The sequence below is a fragment of the Trichechus manatus genome, unplaced genomic scaffold, assembly GCF_000243295.1.
Source record: "Trichechus manatus latirostris isolate Lorelei unplaced genomic scaffold, TriManLat1.0 scaffold00116, whole genome shotgun sequence".
Taxonomy (NCBI): Eukaryota; Metazoa; Chordata; class Mammalia; order Sirenia; family Trichechidae; genus Trichechus; species Trichechus manatus.
In genome coordinates, this window is record NW_004444052.1 from 4,261,949 (window position 1) to 4,282,924 (window position 20,976).

At 40.3% G+C, this 20,976-nt stretch overlaps 1 protein-coding gene across 3 annotated transcripts in view; it reads right to left on the minus strand.

Annotated features, from left to right (window-relative positions):
• The window catches only part of RETREG1 (reticulophagy regulator 1), a 218,518-nt gene that overhangs the window by 48,658 nt on the left and 148,884 nt on the right, over window positions 1–20,976 (minus strand). Inside the window, exons 1-2 of one of the 3 annotated variants that reach the window (XM_023738402.1) lie at window positions 4,774–5,452; window positions 4,320–4,413 (exon numbers count right to left, since the gene is read on the minus strand). The exons of 1 other annotated variant lie outside the window; for it this stretch is intronic. In XM_023738402.1, the coding sequence (XP_023594170.1) occupies window positions 4,320–4,354 (35 nt within the window). In that variant the 5' untranslated portion in view covers window positions 4,355–4,413; window positions 4,774–5,452. Of the gene's footprint in view, window positions 1–4,319; window positions 5,453–20,976 lie in introns of those variants that run through there. One more of the 3 variants, XM_023738401.1, reaches the window with a different exon arrangement.

The window sequence follows — 20,976 nt, forward strand, 5'->3', positions numbered from 1 at the left end:
ACATTCTCACACACACTCTCAGTCCCTCTCTCTCACACACACACACACACACACACACACACACACACACACACACATACTCACCCCACAGGCACTCTCCCACATTACCATGTATCTTGTTCTTTCTTAGTCCTTATTACCTGAAATGCTCTTATTTACTTATTTTTTAACCTGTGAAGTATCTTCTCCCCCAGTCAGAATGTGAGCAGGGACCTCACCCACAACCCCATCGCCTGGTACAGTGACTGACCTTGACTCTGCGCTCGACAAATGTGAACTGAGTGAAGCAATGAATGTGTGAACACAATTATCCTGTGTAGAGTGCTTCTGGAAGACACACTCAGAGCTCTGTCCCTGTAGCCTAGGGTCATCTCCCTCTATGTGGCTGGAATAGGGAAAGCTTCCACCCCCGCAAACCCTTCCATCCCAGGCTACTGAAGGTGGGGCCCATAAGGGGGTGACATAAGGGATCGACACGCAGAGCCAGGCCTTCAGTCAGGGTCCAATTTTCCTGATATTTCTCGATCCTGTCTGCTTTCCCAGTCACTGCCCCATTGTTTTCCTTCCGCTTCGGCGCCTTCTTGTTTAGGTTTCTGCCTTTCCCAGCAGCTTCAACATTCCTTCACACCCTCTTGCCTCATCTCCTGACCTTGAAGTGGGCATGGAGTCTTGGAGGTTCTTACTAAGAGTTGATCACTCAACAGCAAGGGGGACGGGCTCACCTCTGCCGCCCACTCCTCCCTGCCAGTTGTGGGTCACTTTCGTCCACTTGGGGAGTATAAAATGGTGCCTGTGAGCACCGGACCGTCAGCGCAGAAAGCGATTCGTGTGTCAGGGTGCCTGCAGCACGCACACATCTGGACACACTGGTGAAGCTTCTTAGGATTTGGGGGCCTCAGATTTTTTTTTTGAAGGAGAAATTCACATAACATAAAATTAACTGTTTTAAAAAAGTGTACAATTCAGTGGCATTTAGTACACTTACAATGTTGTTACAACCACCACCTCTCTCTAGTTCCAAACAATTTCCTTCATCCTAAAAGGAAATTCCATATCCATTAAGCAGTCACTCCCATTTCTCCCTCAGAGTCGGAATCGACTAGACAGCAACAGGTTTTTGGCTCCAGCCCCTAATCCGTTGCCATAGAGTTGATTCTGACCCATAGTGACCCTATAGAACAGAAAAGAACTGCTCCATAGGGTTTCCTAGGCTGTAAATCTTTATGGAAGCAGACTGCCATATCTTTCTCCCATAGAGTGGCTGGTGGGTTCAAACTGCCGAGTTTTCAGTTAGCAGCTGAGCACTTAACCACTGCACCACCAGGGCTCCTTCTCCAGCCCCTAGAAACCACCAATCTGCATTCTGTCTCTATGGATTGAATTAGTCTGGATATTTCATACAAACGGAATCATACAATCTATGACTTTTTGTCTGGATTCTTTCACTTAGCATAATGTTCACGAAGTTCATCATCCATGTTGTAGCATGTATCAGTACTTCATTCCTTTTTATGGCTGAATAATATTCCATTGTATGTATATACCATTTGTTTAGCCATTTATCCTTTGATGGACATTTGGGTTATTTTCACCTACAGGCTATTGTGAATTATGTTTCTATGAACATGTATGTATTTGTATTTAAGTGCCTGTTTTTAATTCTTTTGAGTATATACCTAGAGTGGATCATATAGTAATTCTGGGTCATATAGTTAATTCTATGTTTAACTTTTCGAGGAACCACCAAACTGTTTTCCACAATGGCTATACCATTTTATATTCCCACCAGCAATGTACTAGAGTCCGCTGACTTTTTAAAAGATCAAACTCAGATCTAGTTCACTGTCAGTTACACAGCAAATCGGGTTACCAAAGACCAAAATGGAACTAAAATAACATGAAGAAGCCTAAATGTGAGATTCAACCAGAAGCTGCTGCAATTCGGCTTGAACAACCCGGTCTGTCAGCAGATACACAACTTATAATAGGTATCTCCCTTCTGGACATGGCCCCAAAGGAGCTGATGAATGGCATTTAATCTTAAATTAAGCAAGAGTAAAATTCCCTCATGATTGTCAAATTTTATCTCTAGCCTAGCTCTAATCTTTCCGCCTGCCCGTGTGTGCTTTCTAACTTTCCACACGAGTAGGGAAAAAATCAAAGAAAATAATCAAGTGACACACTGAATATTGTATAGAAAACCACCAACTGTTAAGAGTTTGAAAGTCATCTCATCAAAATAAAAAAAGGAGGGGTATACCTTACTTCAAAAGAGTAAGAGGGAGTTTTCTATTTCTAGTCAAATATATTATTATTCCTTGGTAGTAAAGATAATAAACTTTTTATTATATAGGTGTGTGTGTGCATATAAATTCTCCTTCTTTCTGTTTATCCTTTGTAACCAAGAAGTAAACATACTTAGGAAAAAATCTTATCGTGTTTGTTTACATCACAAACCATTAATTTAAAAGATTTATAATTATCAACAATTCATTACTATTTAATAGTAATAATGCTGTATTTCATTAAAGCAACCCTAATTACATTTCTGTCAAATCTCTTTTCAAGCTCTAAAATGATATGGCCCCTAGATATTTATTTGCAGAAGTAAAATGGCTTTTAAAGACATTCCATTCAACAAGTATTTAAGTGCCTATTTTCTACAGGAAACCTGGTGGCACAGTAGTTAAGAGCTATGGCTGCTAACCAAAAGGTCGGCAGTTTGAGTCCACCAGCTGCTCCTTGGAAACCCTATGGACGGTTCTACTCTGTCCTACAGGGTCTCTATGAGTCAGAATTGACTTGAAGGCAATGAATTTTACCTTATGCTGTGGGAATGCTGAAGTGCCAAGAAAAAAAGAGAAGAGTCTCGCCTTCAGAAATGTCAAGTGTCACGGAGGGGATACACACAATCCTAGCAGTACACCAACCCATCATCTCAAATTAAAACTGATATTTAAATTTCTCTGAAACTGTTTTCTTTACGAGTTGGATAACCCGTGTCCTAAATCTAGGCACTTTTATAAATGCCACCTTTAAATGCTTGACTTAAGGTTTCATTGATATAGAAAGTTGCTTTAGTACTTGATTAAATGTCAACCTAATGTCCCCCTTTGATGTGCTGGGATGGAACTTGAAAGAAAACAAAAACCAGAAAACTAAAAAGAGAAAAGTAGCTTTTAAGGACATTATTACAACTGATTATAAACACTGCACATATCCGAGGCATATGACCATGGCTAAAAAGGGACACTTGTCTTTAATAAAACCAAAAACCAAATCAGTTGCTGGTGAGCCGATTCCGACTCATAGGACCCTGTAGGACAGAGCAGGCTGTAAACTTTAGGGGAGCAGACTTCCACATCATCTTTCTCCCATGGAGCAGCTGGTGGGTTCGAAACGCCGACCTTTTGGTTAGCAGCCAAGCACTTTAACCACTGCCCACCAAGGTTACTGCTTGTCTTTAATACAAAGGCAAAGAACTGTCTGGCACTCCCATGCCCACAGAGTCACCACTTTCCACATTCTTCGGCAAGAAAATTGGTAGCGACCCCTTTTGCCTTTTTGAACAGCTTTCTTTCTACTTCTTCATACCCAAATTAAATGACCCCAGTTAGAATTCCAAGGAAGACATTTGATTCATACAAATTGTGTTCACACAGCAATGTGACTAGAAATGGGGACTTTCAATCTGGGTACAAGTTATAGTCATATTAGCAGGAATTAATGGCCTGGTTCCTTTCCCCTCTCTCTAGCCACACTTCTTAGAGCTAGATATAAATAAAAACATTGATGCAATTCATACACTGCACATGGGGGCCAAACGGATCACACTTTCAAAGATTTGAATTTTGGTTAAAAAAAAAAAAAAAGAGTTTTGAAATAATCAAAATTGGTATATTGATCTAATATTTAACCTTAAATGTTCAATAAGTTTTTACTTCTTTACAATACATTTTACAAAATGTTCACTAGTTTAGATTTGCAACAGCTATTATCTGAAGTTAAAAATAAAAAAATTCAAGTAGACTTTACATATCATAGAGGGACAAACTTTTTTTTTTAATTCAGGTCATCACTTCCTCATTCAAGAAAAATACTTATTTGCATATGTCTCTAAGAATCTATTAAGCTAGCCTCTCTCTTCAATTAGCTCATACCAAAAAAAAAAATTCAATTTCCTAGAATTATGGGCCTGCATTCCTTTTTGTTTTTTTTTAATTTTAGCCATTTACTTTAAAAATCAGTCACTGCATTTTTCAAAAGATAAGTAGCAAATGAATCAAAATCACGGAGAAGTAAGTCTATATCATAATTACCTTTTGCCTGGTCGAAAATCCTCACCTTCAGGCATTTCTGCCCTTTAAAAGCTTAGCACAGCTCACCAGTCCAAACAATGGTCTCTTCTCCACTCTAAGGTCGAATATTAGGATGGGAAAAAAACCCAGGAGTGAAGTTCTTTCCTACTTGGAAAAAAGCACTCCTCTTTTACTCAGAAAGTAGGTGTTTACAAACTTGCAAAGCACCTGAGTGCCTGCCTTGAATGAAGCTAAGAGCCGGCTTATTATGACTGTCCCCTTCTAAAAATAAATAGGTCACCTCTTACTGCCGGTACCATGATAGGCAGCTGAGGGCAGGCACTGCCCAGCTGCCAAGCATTTCTCTCCAGTTGTGTGAGGTGTCACCACCCAGCTATTAACTTTTATTGGGATGACTTCACCCAGGTCTGCCCTTTCTCTTTCCTTTTTTTCCCCCGGCATGACATGCACCCACCAAAGGGCAGCGTTGCCACGGAGAGCTTGAAACTTCACCCTGGGCTATCAAATCTCCTTCTAGTCACAGGATGGAGTTGGAGATCTGAGAGCAAAACTGGCTGTAGCTGTGATAGCTGAGGGGCTTGTCTGTTCTGAGAACTCTTAGCCACTCAGCAAAATGATCCCTTACTCTGAAAAATAAAAAAAATCAACAATGGTATTTTGAAAGAGATTGTTTTGCAAGAAGTTCTTCCCTCGGGCCATCTAGATTTCTCAACTCAGATTAACTGTGCACATGCATATGAGTTGATGTGTTTGCTTGGGCAAAATGGATTCTCCCCAGGACTTCCTCTGTCATCAGGGAGCAGCCTGACGTTGGCAAGTAGCCAGGCTGTGAATCTGAGATGTTTTTAGAGGCTGGTTCACCACAGTACAGGAGTGCCAGTCACGAGGAACTCACAATTGCTACAACTTTTAAGAGTAGGACAAAAATCACTTCAACTCTTCTTGCTTTGAGAAAGTTCAGGAGAAATATTACTGAGATTCTTCTAGGAAAAAGCATTGAGAGCTTTGGATCAAAACTTGAAACCATTTTTTCCCCGCGATTGGGAACGTTAGGTAAGACAGAAAGCAAGATCTGATTATTAAGAAATAATTTACTTTTAAAAATGTATATGCTCCCAATAGTCAAAAGGTAGAAACAATCTAAATGTCCATCAACAGATGAACAGATAAACAGAATGTGGTATATACATACAATGGAACATTAATCACTCAGCCATAAAGAGTAATGAAGTCTTGATAAATGCCACAACATGGATGAACCTAGAAAACATTATATTGAGTAAAATAAGTCAGTCACAATAGGACAAATACCGGATGATCCCACTTACAGGCAACAGGCAAATGTAAAATAGAGACCAAAGCTTATTAGTGGCTACCAGGAGTCGGAGGGAGGGGGAAAGGGAAGCCACTGCTTAGGGGGCCCTAAGTGTCTGTTAATGGGGGTAGAGTCATTTAGAAAAGGATACTGGTGATGGTTGCACAACAGTATGAACGTAATCAATGTCACTGAATTGTATATATAAAAATTGTTACACTGACAAATGTTTTGTTATACATATTTTTACCCCAATAAAAAAAAAGTAAGTTACGGGGATTCTGGGAAGGTGGCATCGTAAACATTGTTCCAATCCTCCCCCACAAATACCACAAGAAATACGAAGGAAACGGCTTGGCTTTGAGAGACTCTGAATTGCGAAGCAGAGGAAATCGGCGGCGAGCGGCAAATAGGCAAGAATCAACGATCAACAAACGAATCACATATGGTGGAAAAATTGCTTCTCCCACCATCTCAGCCCCTCCCCCCAGTCACACGGGCCACTGGCTGCTGTGAACTGGGGAAGTGGCCCCAGAAAGGAGCCTGCTTCCCTAACTACCACAGCCCCTGCCTGTACAAAGAGACGGGACCTCAAGCTTCTGCTCTAAAATCAACAAGGCAGATCTCTACAGGAGGCCGTTTGGAGTGTGCCAACACTGAACCCCGCCACCCACCCAGACACTGTCAGTTGCAAGCCTACATGAATTGCTACAGAAAGCCCATGCAGTGGAGCCTGCTCCCATAGTAAACACTCTGCCTGCCTCCTTGTGCACCCCATAGCTCAGGCCTCTGAAACCAACAGGATAGATCTCCCTGAGGATCAACCTGGGTCTGTCTGCTTCCCCTTCCAGGGGACTGCTGACTAACGTTGCTGTGTGCTAGGAAGCAGGCATGCTGAGTGGAGGCTACACCCACAGACAACATACTACAGGGTCGGCTCTGAGAACAACAAGGCAGAGCTCCCTGGGGGTCTGTTCAGAGTACGACAACCCCTCCCACAACCGCTGGACTGATACAAACTCCTACAGAAGTTTCCGTACAGAGGTGTGGAGACTGCTCCCCCAACTACCACAGGGTCACTGGGGTTCTGTAACCCCTCCTCCTCCCGAGCAGAGAAAGGTTGGCCTGGCCTTCCCCTGAATGCCAGCTAAGCTATAAGCAGCCCCCTCGGAGCAGGTAAGGAAGCCTTGGGCAAAACCAGAGGCAACACCCAGTCCTGAAGGGGGCTCATTGCGTATGGATTTTCTGAATAAAAATGTAGTTGCAGAAACAGAGAAGGGAAGGGAGTAATAACCAGAGAGGACTGCACCCCCTGATGGACAGACTGATTAGTATGTGACATCTCGCCTGAGTGGCAGTGCCTGCTGGTGGACAGACTGACCACGGCATGTTCTCTGGTGTGTTTGGGAGAGATTGAAAGTTGAAATCTGAGATCTGGAACTTTCAAATCCTAACTAAACCAGAGAGGGAGAAGGAGCTATCACAGAGAGGGAGAGAAAATGGTAAGCAAAGGCTCAAGGCTCTCCCGCCTAAGAGCTTTTTGCAGAAAATAGTACAGACAAAAACACAAAATACTGGGGAAAACCGAGAAACTGAACACTCTCAAAAATTCCAATGCCCCAACAAAAAAATCACAAGACATATGAACAATGGAGAAGTAATGACCCATTCAAATGAACATCATAAAGGGAGTGAAAGTGCATCAAGGGATGACCAAGTAATGAAAAAAAATGGTAGAATATAATACGAAAACATTAAACATAATTAAAAACTAAGGGAAAACACAGCAAAAGAGCTAAAAGAAATAAAACAATGCATGAACAAAATAAGGGTCTAAAAAAGAGATATTACAACTGAAAGGGACAATAACTGAAATGAGAAACACAACAGAAGGACTTACTGACAGATTTAATCAGGCAGAAAAAAGAATTAGATAATTAGAGGATAAGATAGTTAAAATTACAGACAATGAAGAGCGACAAGAATGGAGGCTCAAGAAGGCTGAGCACAGTTTAACGGAATTATGGGACAACAATAAGAGACCTAGTCTAATCATCATGGGAATTCCAGAAGATGAGAGAAAGAAAGGGACAGAAAGAATATTTGAAGAAATAAGGACAGAAAATTTCCCCAATCCAAATCTAAGAAGCTCAAAAAACCCCCAGCAGGATAAACCCAAAGAGATCTACACCAAGACACATCACAGTTAGGCTCTCAAAATAGTAAACATAAAAACAGAATCCTGAAAGCAGTGAGAGAAAAGCAAATAGTCACATACAAAGGATCCCCAATAAGATTAAATGCCAAGTTTTCCTCAGAAACATTGGAGGCCAGAAGGCAACGGAATGATGTATTTAAAGTGCTGAAAGAAAAAAAAAGTCAACCAAGAATACTATGCCCAGTGAAATTATCCTTTAAGAATGAGGATAAAATTGGAACATTCTCAGACAAACCGAAGCTACGAGAGTTAATATCCAGCAAACTAGCCCTACAAAAAATACTAACGGGGGTTCTGTAGATAGAAGGGAAAAGACACTAGAAAGTAATTCAAAACTATACATAAAAAGAAAGATCTCTAATAAACAGAAATGCAAATCAAAAACCAAACCAAACACATTGCCATTGAGTTGATTCCAACTCATAGTGATCTAACAGGACATAGTATAACTGCCCCATAGAGTTTTCTAAGGCTGTAATCTTTACAAAGCAGACTGCCACATCTTTCTCCCACAGAACAGCTGGTGGGTTTAACTGCTGACCTTTTGGTTAGCAGCCCAGCACTTAACCATTGTGCCACCAGGGCTCCTTGGACAAGTATAAGGGCTACTAATAAGGTAGTCATGCTTGATTAACTCTAAATGTTTTGTCCTTCATGTTTTTTTAATAACAAATATATAAAAAGCAAGGACAAAATTTTGTTACAGGGCATATGAAATATAAAGACATAATTAGTGGTAACAACAAAGGTGGGGGGGAGAGGAATGGTGTATAGAATTTCTTGTATGTTACTGAAGTAAAGTTGGTATCATCTTACCCTAGAATGTTATTAAGACAAACTGTTAAATGTAATATTCATGGAAATCACTAAAAAAATGCATAAAAAACATACACAAAAGGAAAGGAGAAGGGAACCAAAAAGACTTATTACAATAAACCAACAAAACACAAAAGCAGTAGGAAAGGACAAAGACAAAGAAGGTTTAAGACACACAAAAAACAAATAACAAAATGGCAGAATTATATCACCTCTTATCAGTAATTACAGTGAATGTAAATGGACTAAATGCTCCAATCAAAGGGCAGAGAGTGGCACAATAGATTAAAAAAAAAAAAAAAAAACCATGATCCAACTATATGCTGTTTATGAGGGACACATGTGAAACCCAAGGACACAAACAGATAGAAAGTGAAAGGATGAAAAAAATATTCCATGCTAATAATAACCAAAAGAAAGCTGGTTTGGCAATCTTATTATCACATGAAGTAGACTTTAAGACAAAATCTGTTAGAAGAGATAAAGACTGACATTATATAGTGATAAAAGGGTCAATTAATCAAGAAGATTAATAATCATAAATATGTATACACCCAACTTTGGGGCACCTGAATGTATAAAGCAACCACTGATAGAACCGAAGGGAAAAACAGTACTACAGTAATGGTTGAAGACTTCAATATACCACTTTCAATATTGCCCAGAACATCTAGAAAGATCAACAAGGAAAGCGAGGACTTGAATGACACTATAAACCAACTAGACTTAAAAACATATATAGAACACTCCACCCAAAAACAGCACAACATACATTCTATTCCAGTGCACATGGATCATCCTCCAGGATAGACCACATGTTAGGTCACAAAGCAAGTACTGAGAAATTTTAAAAGGAATGAAATCATACAAAGTATCTTCTCTGACCCAATGGAGTGAAGCTAGAAATCAGTAACAGAGAAAAAAAACAAAAACAAAAAAAAACTGGAAAATACACAAACATATGGAAATTAAACAACACACTATTAAACTACCAATGGGTCAAGGAAGAAGTCAAAAGAGAAATCACAAATTTCCTAGAGTCAAATTAAAATGAAAGCACAACATACAAAACTTATGAGATGCAGTAACAGTAGTACACAGAGGGAAATTTATAGCAATAAATGCCTACATGAAGAAAGAAGAAAGATCTCAAATCCAGCCTCACCTGACAACTCCAGGAACTATAAAGACAAGAGTGAATCAAGCCTAAGCCTACCAGAAGAAAGGAAATAACAAAGATCAGAGCAGAAGTAAACAATATTGAAAACAGAAAAACAATAGAATAAGTAAAACCAGAATTTGGTTCTTTGAAAAGATCGATAAAACTGACAAAGTTTTAGCTAGACTGAACAAAGAAAATGTGCAAATAACTGAAATAAAAAATGAAAGAGAGGACATTACAACTGAGAAATAGAAATAAAGAGAATATGATAGAATATTATGAACAGCTGTACGGTAACAAACTGGATAACCTAGATGAAATGGACAAATTCTTAGAAGCACACAACCTACCCAAACTGACTTAAGAGGAAACAGAAAGTCTCAACAGAGTCATAACAAGTGAAGAGATTACATCAGTGATCAAAAACCTCCCAACAAAAAAAAAGTCCTGGTCCAGATGGCTTCACTGGGAAATTCTACCAAACATTTAGAGAAGAATTGACACCAATACTGTTTACACTCTTCCAAAAGATAGAGATGCAAGGAATGCTCCCTAACACACTCTACAAAGCAAACAGAACCCTGATACTCAAACTGGACAAAGACACCACAAGAAAATTACAGGCTGGTATCTCTATAAACATAAATGCAAAAATCCTCAACAAAATACTAGTGAACAGAACCAAGCAGCATATTAAAAGAGTCATACACCATGACCAAGTGGAATTTATTCCAGGAATGCAAGTATGGTTCAACATTAGAAAATCAATCAGTGTAATAAATCACATAAATAGAACAAAGGAAAAGAATCACATGATCATCTCTATGGATACAGAAAAAGCATTTGATAAAATCCAATGTCCTTTCTTCATGAAAACCCTAAAGAAGATTGGAATAGAAGGGAAATTCTTCAATATGATTCAGGGCATATATGAAAAGGCAATAGACAACATTATACTTAATAGAGAAAGACTGAGAGCTTTCTCCTTGAAATCAGGAACATGACAAGGGTGCCCACTCTCACCATTTGTATTCAATATTGTATTAGAAGTCCTAGCCAGAGCAATAAGACAAGAAAAAGAAATAAAAGGTTTCCATCCACATTGGAAAAGAAGTGAAATTATCTCTATTCATGGATGATATGATCCTATACATAGAAAATCCTCCAGAGTATACAAGAAAACTTCTAGAGCTAACAGAGGAATTTAGCAAAGTTGCAGTGTACAAAGTCAACAAACAAAAATCAGCTGGATTTCTATACACCAGCAGTGAGAAATCTGAAACAGAACTGGGGAAACAGTTCCATTTACAATAGCATCTAAGAGAATAAAATACATAGGAATAAATCTAACCAGAGACACAAAGGGCTTATACAATGTAAACTATAAAACACTGCTGAAAGAGATTAAAGAAGACTTAAACAAACGGAAAGATGTTCCACGTTCACGGGCTGGAAGACTTAATACTGCTAAAATGTCAATACTACCCAAAGCGATCTACAGATTCAACGTAATCCTGATCAAAATGAATACAAGTGGTAAGAGCTTTCTTTACAAAAGTAGAAAAACCAATCCTCAACTTTATATGGAATGGCAAGAGGCCCCAAATAGTTAAAACAAGGTTAAAAGAGAAGAACAAAGTAGGAGAGCTCACATTTTCTGATTTTAAAACAGTTGCACACTTTCTGATTTTAAAACAGCTGCACTGTACAGCTATGGTAATCAAAACGCCTGGTACTGTTATAACAATAGACACACAGACTAATGGAATAAAATTGAGAATCCAGAAATAAACCCACATATCTATACGGTCGCTATGACTCGGAATCGACTTGACGACAACGGGTTTGTTTTTTTTTTTATATATATCTATGGTCAACAGATTTTTGATAAGGGTGCTAAATCCATTTGAGAGGGAAAGAAGAGTCTCTTCAATAAATGGTGCTGGGAAAATTGGATTTCTACTTGTAGAAAAATGAAACAGAATCCATGTCTCACGCCACACACAAAAACAAATTCAAAATGGATTAAGGACATAAATGTGCAAACTAAAACCATAAAATTCTTAGAAGAACAAGCAGGGGCATGCTGTCAGGCCTATTTTTCAACAATGGATTATCTAATAAGACAACAAAAGCACCAACAGCAAAAGAGAAAATAAATAAACGAGACCTCATAAAAATTAAACACTTCTGTTCATCAAAAGATTTTGCCAAAAAAGCGAAAAGACAAGCTACTAACTGGGAGAATATTTTCTCAAACTATATATCCAACAAGAATCTAATAACCAAAACATATATAAAAAACTTGAACAATTTAACAACACAAAGAAAAATAATCCAAAAATAAAATGGGCAAAGTACTTGAAAAGACATTTCAACCAAAGAGGACATTCAAATGGCCAACAAACCCATGAAAAGATGCTCAGTGTCATTAACCATCAGAGTGATGCAAATCAAAAGCACAGTGAGAGACCATTTCACTCCCACTAGGATAGCTAAGATAAAAACAACAGAAAGTAACAAATGTTGGTGAGGATGTGGGGAAACTGGAGCCCTTATCCATTGCTGGTGGAATGCAGATGGTATAGCCATTGTGGAAAACAAAAAACTAAAAATAGATTTACCATCCAAAAAACCAAAACCCACCACCATCGAGTCGATTCCGACTCATAGCCATCCTATAGGACAGAGCAGAACTGCTCTATAGGGTTTCCAAGGCTGTAAATCTTTACAGAAGCAGACTGCCACATCTTGCTCCCACAGAACAGGTGGTAGGTTCAAACTGTCGAACTTTTAGTTAGTAGCCAAGTGCTTTAACCACTGCGCCACCAAGGATTCTAGAACTACCATATGACCCAACCATTTCACTCCTAGGTATATTACTCAAAAGACCTGAAAGCAGAGACTCAAAAAGAGACTTGTACACCAATGTTCTCTGCAGCATTATTCACAATAGCCAAAAGATGGAAACAACCTAAATGCTCGTCAACAGATGAATGGATAAACAAAATGTGGTACATACATACAACGGAATATTACTCAGCCAGTAGGAGAAATGCAGTCTTGATACATGCTACAATATGGATGCTGCCAGAAGACATGCTGAGTGAAATAAGCCAATCACAAAAGAACAGTGTATGACCTCACATATAAAAAAAAAAAAAAACAAGAAAAGACAAATGTATAAAGATAAAAATTTATGAGTAGCTACCAGAGGCCTTTGAATTATGGTGTTGTTGAAGAGTACTGAATATACCATGGACTGCCAAAAGAATGAACAAATCTGTCTTGGAAGAAGTACAGTCAGAATGCTCATTAGAAGCGAGGATGGTGAAACTTGGTCTCACATACTTTGGACATGTTATCAGGAGGGACCAGGCCCTGGAGAATGACATCATGCTTGGTAGAGTAGAAGGCAGCAGAAAAGAAAAAGACCCTCAAGGAGATGGATTGACACAGTGGTTGTAACAATGGGCTCAACCATGACAACAACTGTGCGGATGGCACAGGACCGGGCAGTGTTTTGTTCTGTTGTGCACAGGATCACTATGAGTCGGAACCGACTCATCAGCACCAAACAACAACAACAAAGAGGCCAGAAGAAAGGGGAAAGGCGGGGTTAAGGGTGACGGAAATATCATGTTGATTAAGGGTAGGGTTGCTGCAGTGCCAGAGATGGCTTTTGTGTGGCCTTTCTCGCCACGGTCTTGTAACTCCCACCCAGGTCACTGGGCAGGACTCTACCATGAGCGTAATTGTAGCCCACCAAAGTGATTGGTTGGTTTTGCCATTCCACTGGGCTTGAAATGAGTGACCCCAGAGGTGGGAAAGAGAAGAGCTCACCACCACCAAGGAAGAACAGCCAGAAGCCAGCACGCCCTTTGGATATACAAATCGATAGTAAAAAATTGTTGTTGGGTGCCATTGAGTCGGTTCCGACTCATAGTGACTCTATGTACAAAAGAATGAAACAGTGCCCGGTCCTCTGCCATTCTCACAACTGTTGTTATGCTTGAGCCCATACTTGCACCCACTGTATCAATCCATCTCATTGAGGGTCTTCCTCTTTTTTGCTGACCCTCTACTTTACCAAGTATGATGTCCTTCTCCAGGGACTGGTCCCTCCTGATACCATGTCCAAAGTATGTGAGACATAGTCTTGCCATCCTTGCATCTAAGGAGCATTCTGGCTGTACTTCTTCCAAGACAGATTTGTTTGTTCTTTTGGCAGTCCTTGGTATATTCAACACTCTTCACCACCTTAGGTGCTGATTATTACAGAACTGAGTATGTTCTTTAATTTGCCTCTGAATCTTAAAGGATTGATGAAATGATGATCGTAACAAATGAATTACTTTTCATATCATGAAACAGTTCCTAAACTATTTCTGTTAAGCCTTCCCTCGTGCATTTTAAAGTTACTTGCTCTAATCATAGATTCTGCTTCAGATACATTAGTGGGAAGTTTAATACTCAAAGGAACAAGAGAGGAAAATAAGACTCCACAGAAACAAAACCGTACTGAGGCATCAAGACTGGCGTGCCCTACATGTGGCTTCCCTTTCCAGAGGCACTTAAGTCTTGTAGGGCGGCTAGGGTGCCAAGGGTCTCCTCACCCTCACAGACTGGAAATCTAACGGGCATCCAGAATTTAAGGACTCAAAGAATACAGACCTGGGAGAGACCAGGAGGCTACTGAAGCCATCACCAAAGCCCAGCAAAGTTAGGTGACCCAGTGACAGAGCCAGGGGTAGACTGCAGGTTCTTTGCCCCTGGGCTGAGTGCTCTCTCCACCCCTCCAGGAGGGATCCTGCTGGTTGGAAGCCTTGAGGAGCCCAGGTAGCATTCTGAACCCACCCAGCAGCTCCATGTGAGAAAGACCTGGAGATGTGCTTCTGTAAACATTACAGTCAAGAAAACCCTATGGGTCAGTTCTACTCTGTTGCATGGGTCACTATGAGCTGAAATCAACTGAATGGCACCCAACAAAAACAGAAGGGATCCTGTTTGTTGGAAGCCTGGAGGCAGAACATCCCTCAGATACCAGGGACTCCCTGGGCATCAAGTGGATTGAGGGCAGCAGATTGCAGTGAATCCTTTAGACCACCTCCCATCCAAGCCTTTACCTGCAAGGAAGTCCCTGGAGATTCCCTACGAAACAAAGGTGTCTGTGACCAGGCCCTTGATGCAGAAGTATGCTGCACAAGTGAGCTCGAAGTTCACCTGCTACAATCTCTGATGTGGGTGCAAGGAAGCTGTCTGGGCTGGGCCCCTGGAAGAGACCACATCCTTCCTGAGTTGGCTGCAAACACCCAGGACCTACATCCTCCTGTTCTTGCAATGGCCCCAAAGCCGACAGGAAGGGTGTCTGTCTCTTACTCTGTGGCACAGCTGGCCCCCGCAGATGGTTCTGCTGGGCACCATGTGCATCTTACTCAGTCGCATCCTTGAGCCGGTCTCAGTGTTTGGTTTTAATGCCATGGGATCTAAGAGTGACTGTGAATACAGGAGCTGAGAGCCACCTACCGCGCACCTGGGAGGACGATGAACGAATGGGCTTCAAGGAGCTTCTGCAGCTGCCCAACATCCTAACTCACAGCAAGTGACACAGCCATGGTGTTTTCAATTGCCTCATATGCATTTGAAAGCTGGACGATAAATAAGGAACACCAAAGAAGAACTGACACCTTTGAATTATGGCATTGGTGAAGAATATTAAATATACCATGGACTGCCAAAAGAATGAACAAATCTGTCTTGGAAGAAATATAGCCAGAATGCTCCTTAGAAGCAAGGATGGGGAGACTACATCTCATATACTTTGGACATGCTATCAAGAGGGATCAGTCCCTGGAGAAGGACATCATGCTTGGCACAGGGTCTGCAAAAAAGAGGAAGACCCTCAAAGAGATGGACTGACACAGTGGCTGCAACAACGGGCTCAAGCATAACAATTGTGAGGATGGCACAGGACTGGGCAGTGTTTCGTTCTGTTGTACACAGGGTTGCTGTGAGTCGGAACTGACCCAACGGCACCTAACAAAAATAACAACAGTAGGAAAGAAAGAATGTAAAATATCTCATTCATAATTTTTATATTGACTACATGTAGAAATATACTATTTTGGATACTAAATAAAATGTGAAAAATAATTTCACCTGTTTCTTTTTACTTTTTTTTAAACACGGCGACTAGAAAATGTGAAATTCGATATGTACTTTACATTATATTTCAGTTGGAAAGTAGAGCCCTAGAGCTTTATTCACTGAACTGCTCTGCCACAGTGGGTCTAAAGTGAACATAAAACAAAAGGTAATGTGAGAGCTGCCTGACAAACACAACTTACCAAGTGTTTCAAAAACATTTCCGGAATGGCTTTTAATCAGAAGGGAAAGGGATGAAGATTACAAAAAGCAATTAACAGGACAGTACTAAGAAAAGAGAAGCCCTGGTGGTGCAGTGGTTAAGTGCTCAGCTGCTAACAAAGGTCGGTGTTTGGAACCCAGGAGCAGCTCCAAGGGAGAAAAGATGTGGCAATTTGCCCCCATAAAGATTACAGCCTAAGACAACTCGTCTATAGGGTTGCTATAAGTGAAAATTGACCCAATGGCACACAGCAACAACTGAGAAAATAGTCCATTGAACCCCTTCAGTATCTTGACTTCAGCTTTACCTAAAATCCTATGGAACTCTCTTACGTCCTTAATTCCTTCCCTCTAACCTCAGAGGACAAGATCATTAAGAATCCTGTAATTTCTTCAATGGGGCATTGGTGTCTCAGTGGTAAAATTCTCACCTTCTAAAGACAGTTACTCAGATTCAAAGGGCACAGGGCACTGAGTTCCCCCACAAAGGCAGCCCATGAATCAGGTCTTTGGAAACACAGAGTTGTTCAAGATACAGTTGAAAACAGTCGCCTAGATCATCTGGACAGTCAGCAACAGAAAGTGAGAAACCTTTCTCTCCGTTGCTTTTCATAATAATTAGAACAGACCAACCCAGTTATACTCATTTTATCTTTTTCACCTCTCTTAAACTTAGCCCACGGAGTGTTTTCTTCTATTTTCTTTTCATCCAGAAATAGCTGGTGCTTTAAAATCAACATACTGACTGTTATGTACTAAATTATGTCCCCCTAAAGTATGTGCTGAATTCCTGTCTTTTCTACCTATGCATGTGATCCTGCTTGGAAATGTTGTTTTTGTTGTTGTTGTGAGGTGCCATCGAGTCAGTTCCAACTCATAGCGACCCTGTGTACAACAGAACAAAACACTGCCCAGTCCTGCACCATCCTCACAATCGTTGTTATGCTTGAGCCCATTGTTGCAGCCACTGTGCCAATCCATCTTGTTGAGGGTCTTCCTCTTTTTTGCTGACCCTCTACTTTACCAAGCATGATGTTTTTCTCCAGGGACTGACTGGAAATAGGGTTTCTCTTTTATGTTAATGAGGCCATACCAGTGTAGGGTGGATCCTAAACCTAATCACTTCTGAGTTATAAAAAGACCAGAACAGACACAGTGTGTAAGTGTAAAATAAAATACACAATGGATTTTGAAGACCTGGTAGGGAAAAAAGAGTTTAAATATCTCATAAATAATTTTTATATGAACTTGTTGAAATGATCATTTTAAAGACACACACATTGGGAAGACAGAAGCCGTGTGAGAATCGTCTTCAAACCAAGGAAACTCAAAGCACCCAGGAACGCCACGGTTACCAACAAAGAAGGGATTGACATGGCTGAGACCCTGATTTGGACTTTTAGCCTCTATAACTGTGAGAAAAAAATTTTTTTTTTCTTTAAAGCCACCCATTGTGGTATTTGTGTTACAGCAGCACTAGGTAACTAGAACACGGGGCCTCTGAAGCACCTAGCTCTCCTGCCAATTTCCTTTCTTTTTTATTCTGGATGGATCATGGCAGTCACCCTACTTCCTGGTCCCAAGATGTCACACTTTTCTGGGTATAATTCTTTAGAGACTCTATCTTCTCTCATTGGTGGTGATCTACTTCCAAAAAATCAGCCACAAAAACCCTATGGAGCACATTTCTACTTTAACACACATGGCGTCACCATGAGTTGGAGTCAACTTGACAGCAACCAGTTTTTTATATACTCGCTTAGGCCATAAACTGTATGATAAGCCAATATATCATTATTTTCCTACCCCAATTTTCACAACTTCCATTTTGTTCATTTATGCTGGACTGCCATGTCTTGACTGTCACATACAGTATTCCCCACTTATCTGCGGGAGATACGTTCCAAGACCTCCCACGGATCCCTGAAATCGCAGATAGTACCGAACCCTATATATACTATGATTTGTCCCATACATACGTACCTATGTAAAAGTTTAATTTATAAATTAGACACAGTAAGAGACTAACAACAATAACTAATAATAAAATAGAACAATTACAACAATACACTGTAATAAAACTTATGGGAATGAATGACGGAGCAGGACAGCGTGAGATTTCATCATGCTACATACTCATTTAACATTTTCGAATCATGGCCGCGGAAACCGAAACCACAGAAAGTGAAACCTCAGATAATGGACTGGGGCGGGGCGGGGGCGGCTACCATAATTTGTTATGGACTCAGTAGGGACAGCTAACTGGAGCCAAATCTTCACAGACCATTCAGTTTGGCCAGCAAATGACTCTCATGCCTTTTCAGCCTAGTTCAAGCTCTAATCACCATCTTTCCCCAGCCACTTTCACATTTACAGCAAAGTAGACCCAGAGATTTCTACAGCAAAAACGTAACGGACATGGGACATTACCTGGCCATTTTGAATCGAACAATCATATGGTGTACTAATCCGGGAATGACAACTTGAAGAGGAATGGCGCTGTATTCACTGTCAAAAAGAACATTTCAATATCTACCCTGAAGTACAGCACTGTCAGTGATAGGATAATATCCATATGCCTACAATGAAGACCAGTTAACACAACTATTATTCAAATTTATGCAACAACCACTATGGCCAAAGATGAAGGAATTGAAGATTTTTACCAACTTCTGCTGTCTGAAATTGATTGAACATGCAATCCGGATGCACTGATAATTACTGGTGGTAGGAATGCAAAAGTTGGAAACAAAGAAGAAGGATCAGTAGCTGAAAAATACAGTCTTGGTGATAGAAACAATGCAGGAGATCACATGACAGAGTTTTGCAAGACCAATGACTTCTTCACTGCAAATATCTTTTTTCAACAACATAAACGGCAACTACACACATGGACCTGGCCAGATGAAATACCCAGGAATCAAATCAACTATATCTGCAGAAAGAGACTATGGGAAAGTTTAATATCATCAGTCAGAACATGGCCAGGGGCTGGCTGTGGAATAGACCACCAACTGCTCATATGCAAGTTCAAGCTGAAGTTGAAGAAAATCAGAACAAGTCTACCAGAGCCAAAGCCTGACCTTGAGTACATCCCACCTGAATTTAGAGACCATATCAAGAATAGATCTGAAACACCAAACACTAATGACCAAAGACCAGACGAGTTATGGAATGATATCAAGGACATCATACATAAAGAAAGCATGATCATTAAAAAGACAGGAAAGAAAGAGAAGACCAAAATAGATGTCAGAAGAGACTCTGAAACTTGCTCTTGAATGTTGAGTGACTAAAGCAAATAGAAGAAATGATGACGTGAAAGAGCTGAACAGAAGATTTCAAAGGGTGGCTCGAGAAGAAATGTGCAAAGACCTGGAGGTATAAAACCAAAAGGGAAGATCATGCTCAGCATTTCTCAAGCTGAAGGAACTAAAGAAAAATTCAAGTCTCAAGTTGCAATAGTGAAGGATTCTATGGGCAAAATACTGAACGACGCAGGGAGCATCAAAAGAAGATGGAAGGAATAACAGAGTCACTATACCAAAAAGAACTACTTATATTCAATCATTTCAGGAGGCAGCATTTGATCAAGAACCAATGGTACTGAAGGAAGAAGCCCAAGCGGCACTGAAGGCATTGGAAAAAACAAGGCTCCAGGAATTGATGGAATACCAACTAAAATGTTTCAACAAATGGATGCAGCGCTGTAAAGTGCTCACTCGTCTATGCCAAGAAATTTCGAAGACAGCTACGTGGCCAACAAGAGATCCATATTTATGCCTGTTCCCAAGAAAGGTGATTTAACCGGATATGGAAATTATAGAACGGTATCGTTAATATCACATGCAAGTAAAATTTTACTGAAGATCATTCAAAAGCGGTTGCAGCAGTATATCTACAGGGAACTGCCAGAAATTCAAGCCGGACTCAGAAGAGGATGTGGAACCAGGGGTATCACTGCTGATGTCAGACGGATCTTGGCTGAAGGCAGAAAATACCAGAATGATGTTTACGTGTGTTTTATTGACTATGCAAAAGCATTCGACTGTGTGGATCATAACAAGTTGTGGATAACATTGTGAAGAATGGGAATTCCAGAACATTTACTTGTGCTCATGAGGAACCTGTACATAGATCAAGAGGCAGTTGTTCAAACAGAACAAGGAGATACTGCATGGTTTAGTTAGGAAAGGTGTGCATCAGGGTTGTATCCTTTCACCATACTTACTCAATCTGTACGCTGAGCAAATAATCTCAGAAGCTGGACTACATGAAGAGGAACGCAGCATCAGGATTGGAGGAAGACCCATTAACAACCTGTGATCTGCTGAAAGTGAAGAGGACATGAAGCACTTACTGATGAAGATCAAAGACCACAGCCTTCAGTATGGATTACACCTCAACATGAAGAAAACAAAAATCCTCACAAATGGACCAGTAAGTAACATCATGATAAATGAAGAAACGATTGAAGTTGTCGAGGATTTTATTTTACTTGGATCCACAATCAAGACCCATGGAGGCAGCTGTCAAGAAATCAAAGGACGCACTGCATTGGGCAAATCTGCAGCAAAAGACCTCTTTAAAGTGTTCAAAAGCAAAGATGTCACTTTAAGAACAAAGATGCACCTACCCAAGCCATGGTGTTTTTAATTGCCTCATATGCACGCGAAAGCCGGGCAATGAATAAGGAAGACTGAAGAAGAATTGATGCCTTTATTATATTATGGTGTTGGTGAAGGATATTGAACACACTATGGACTGCCGAAAGAATGAA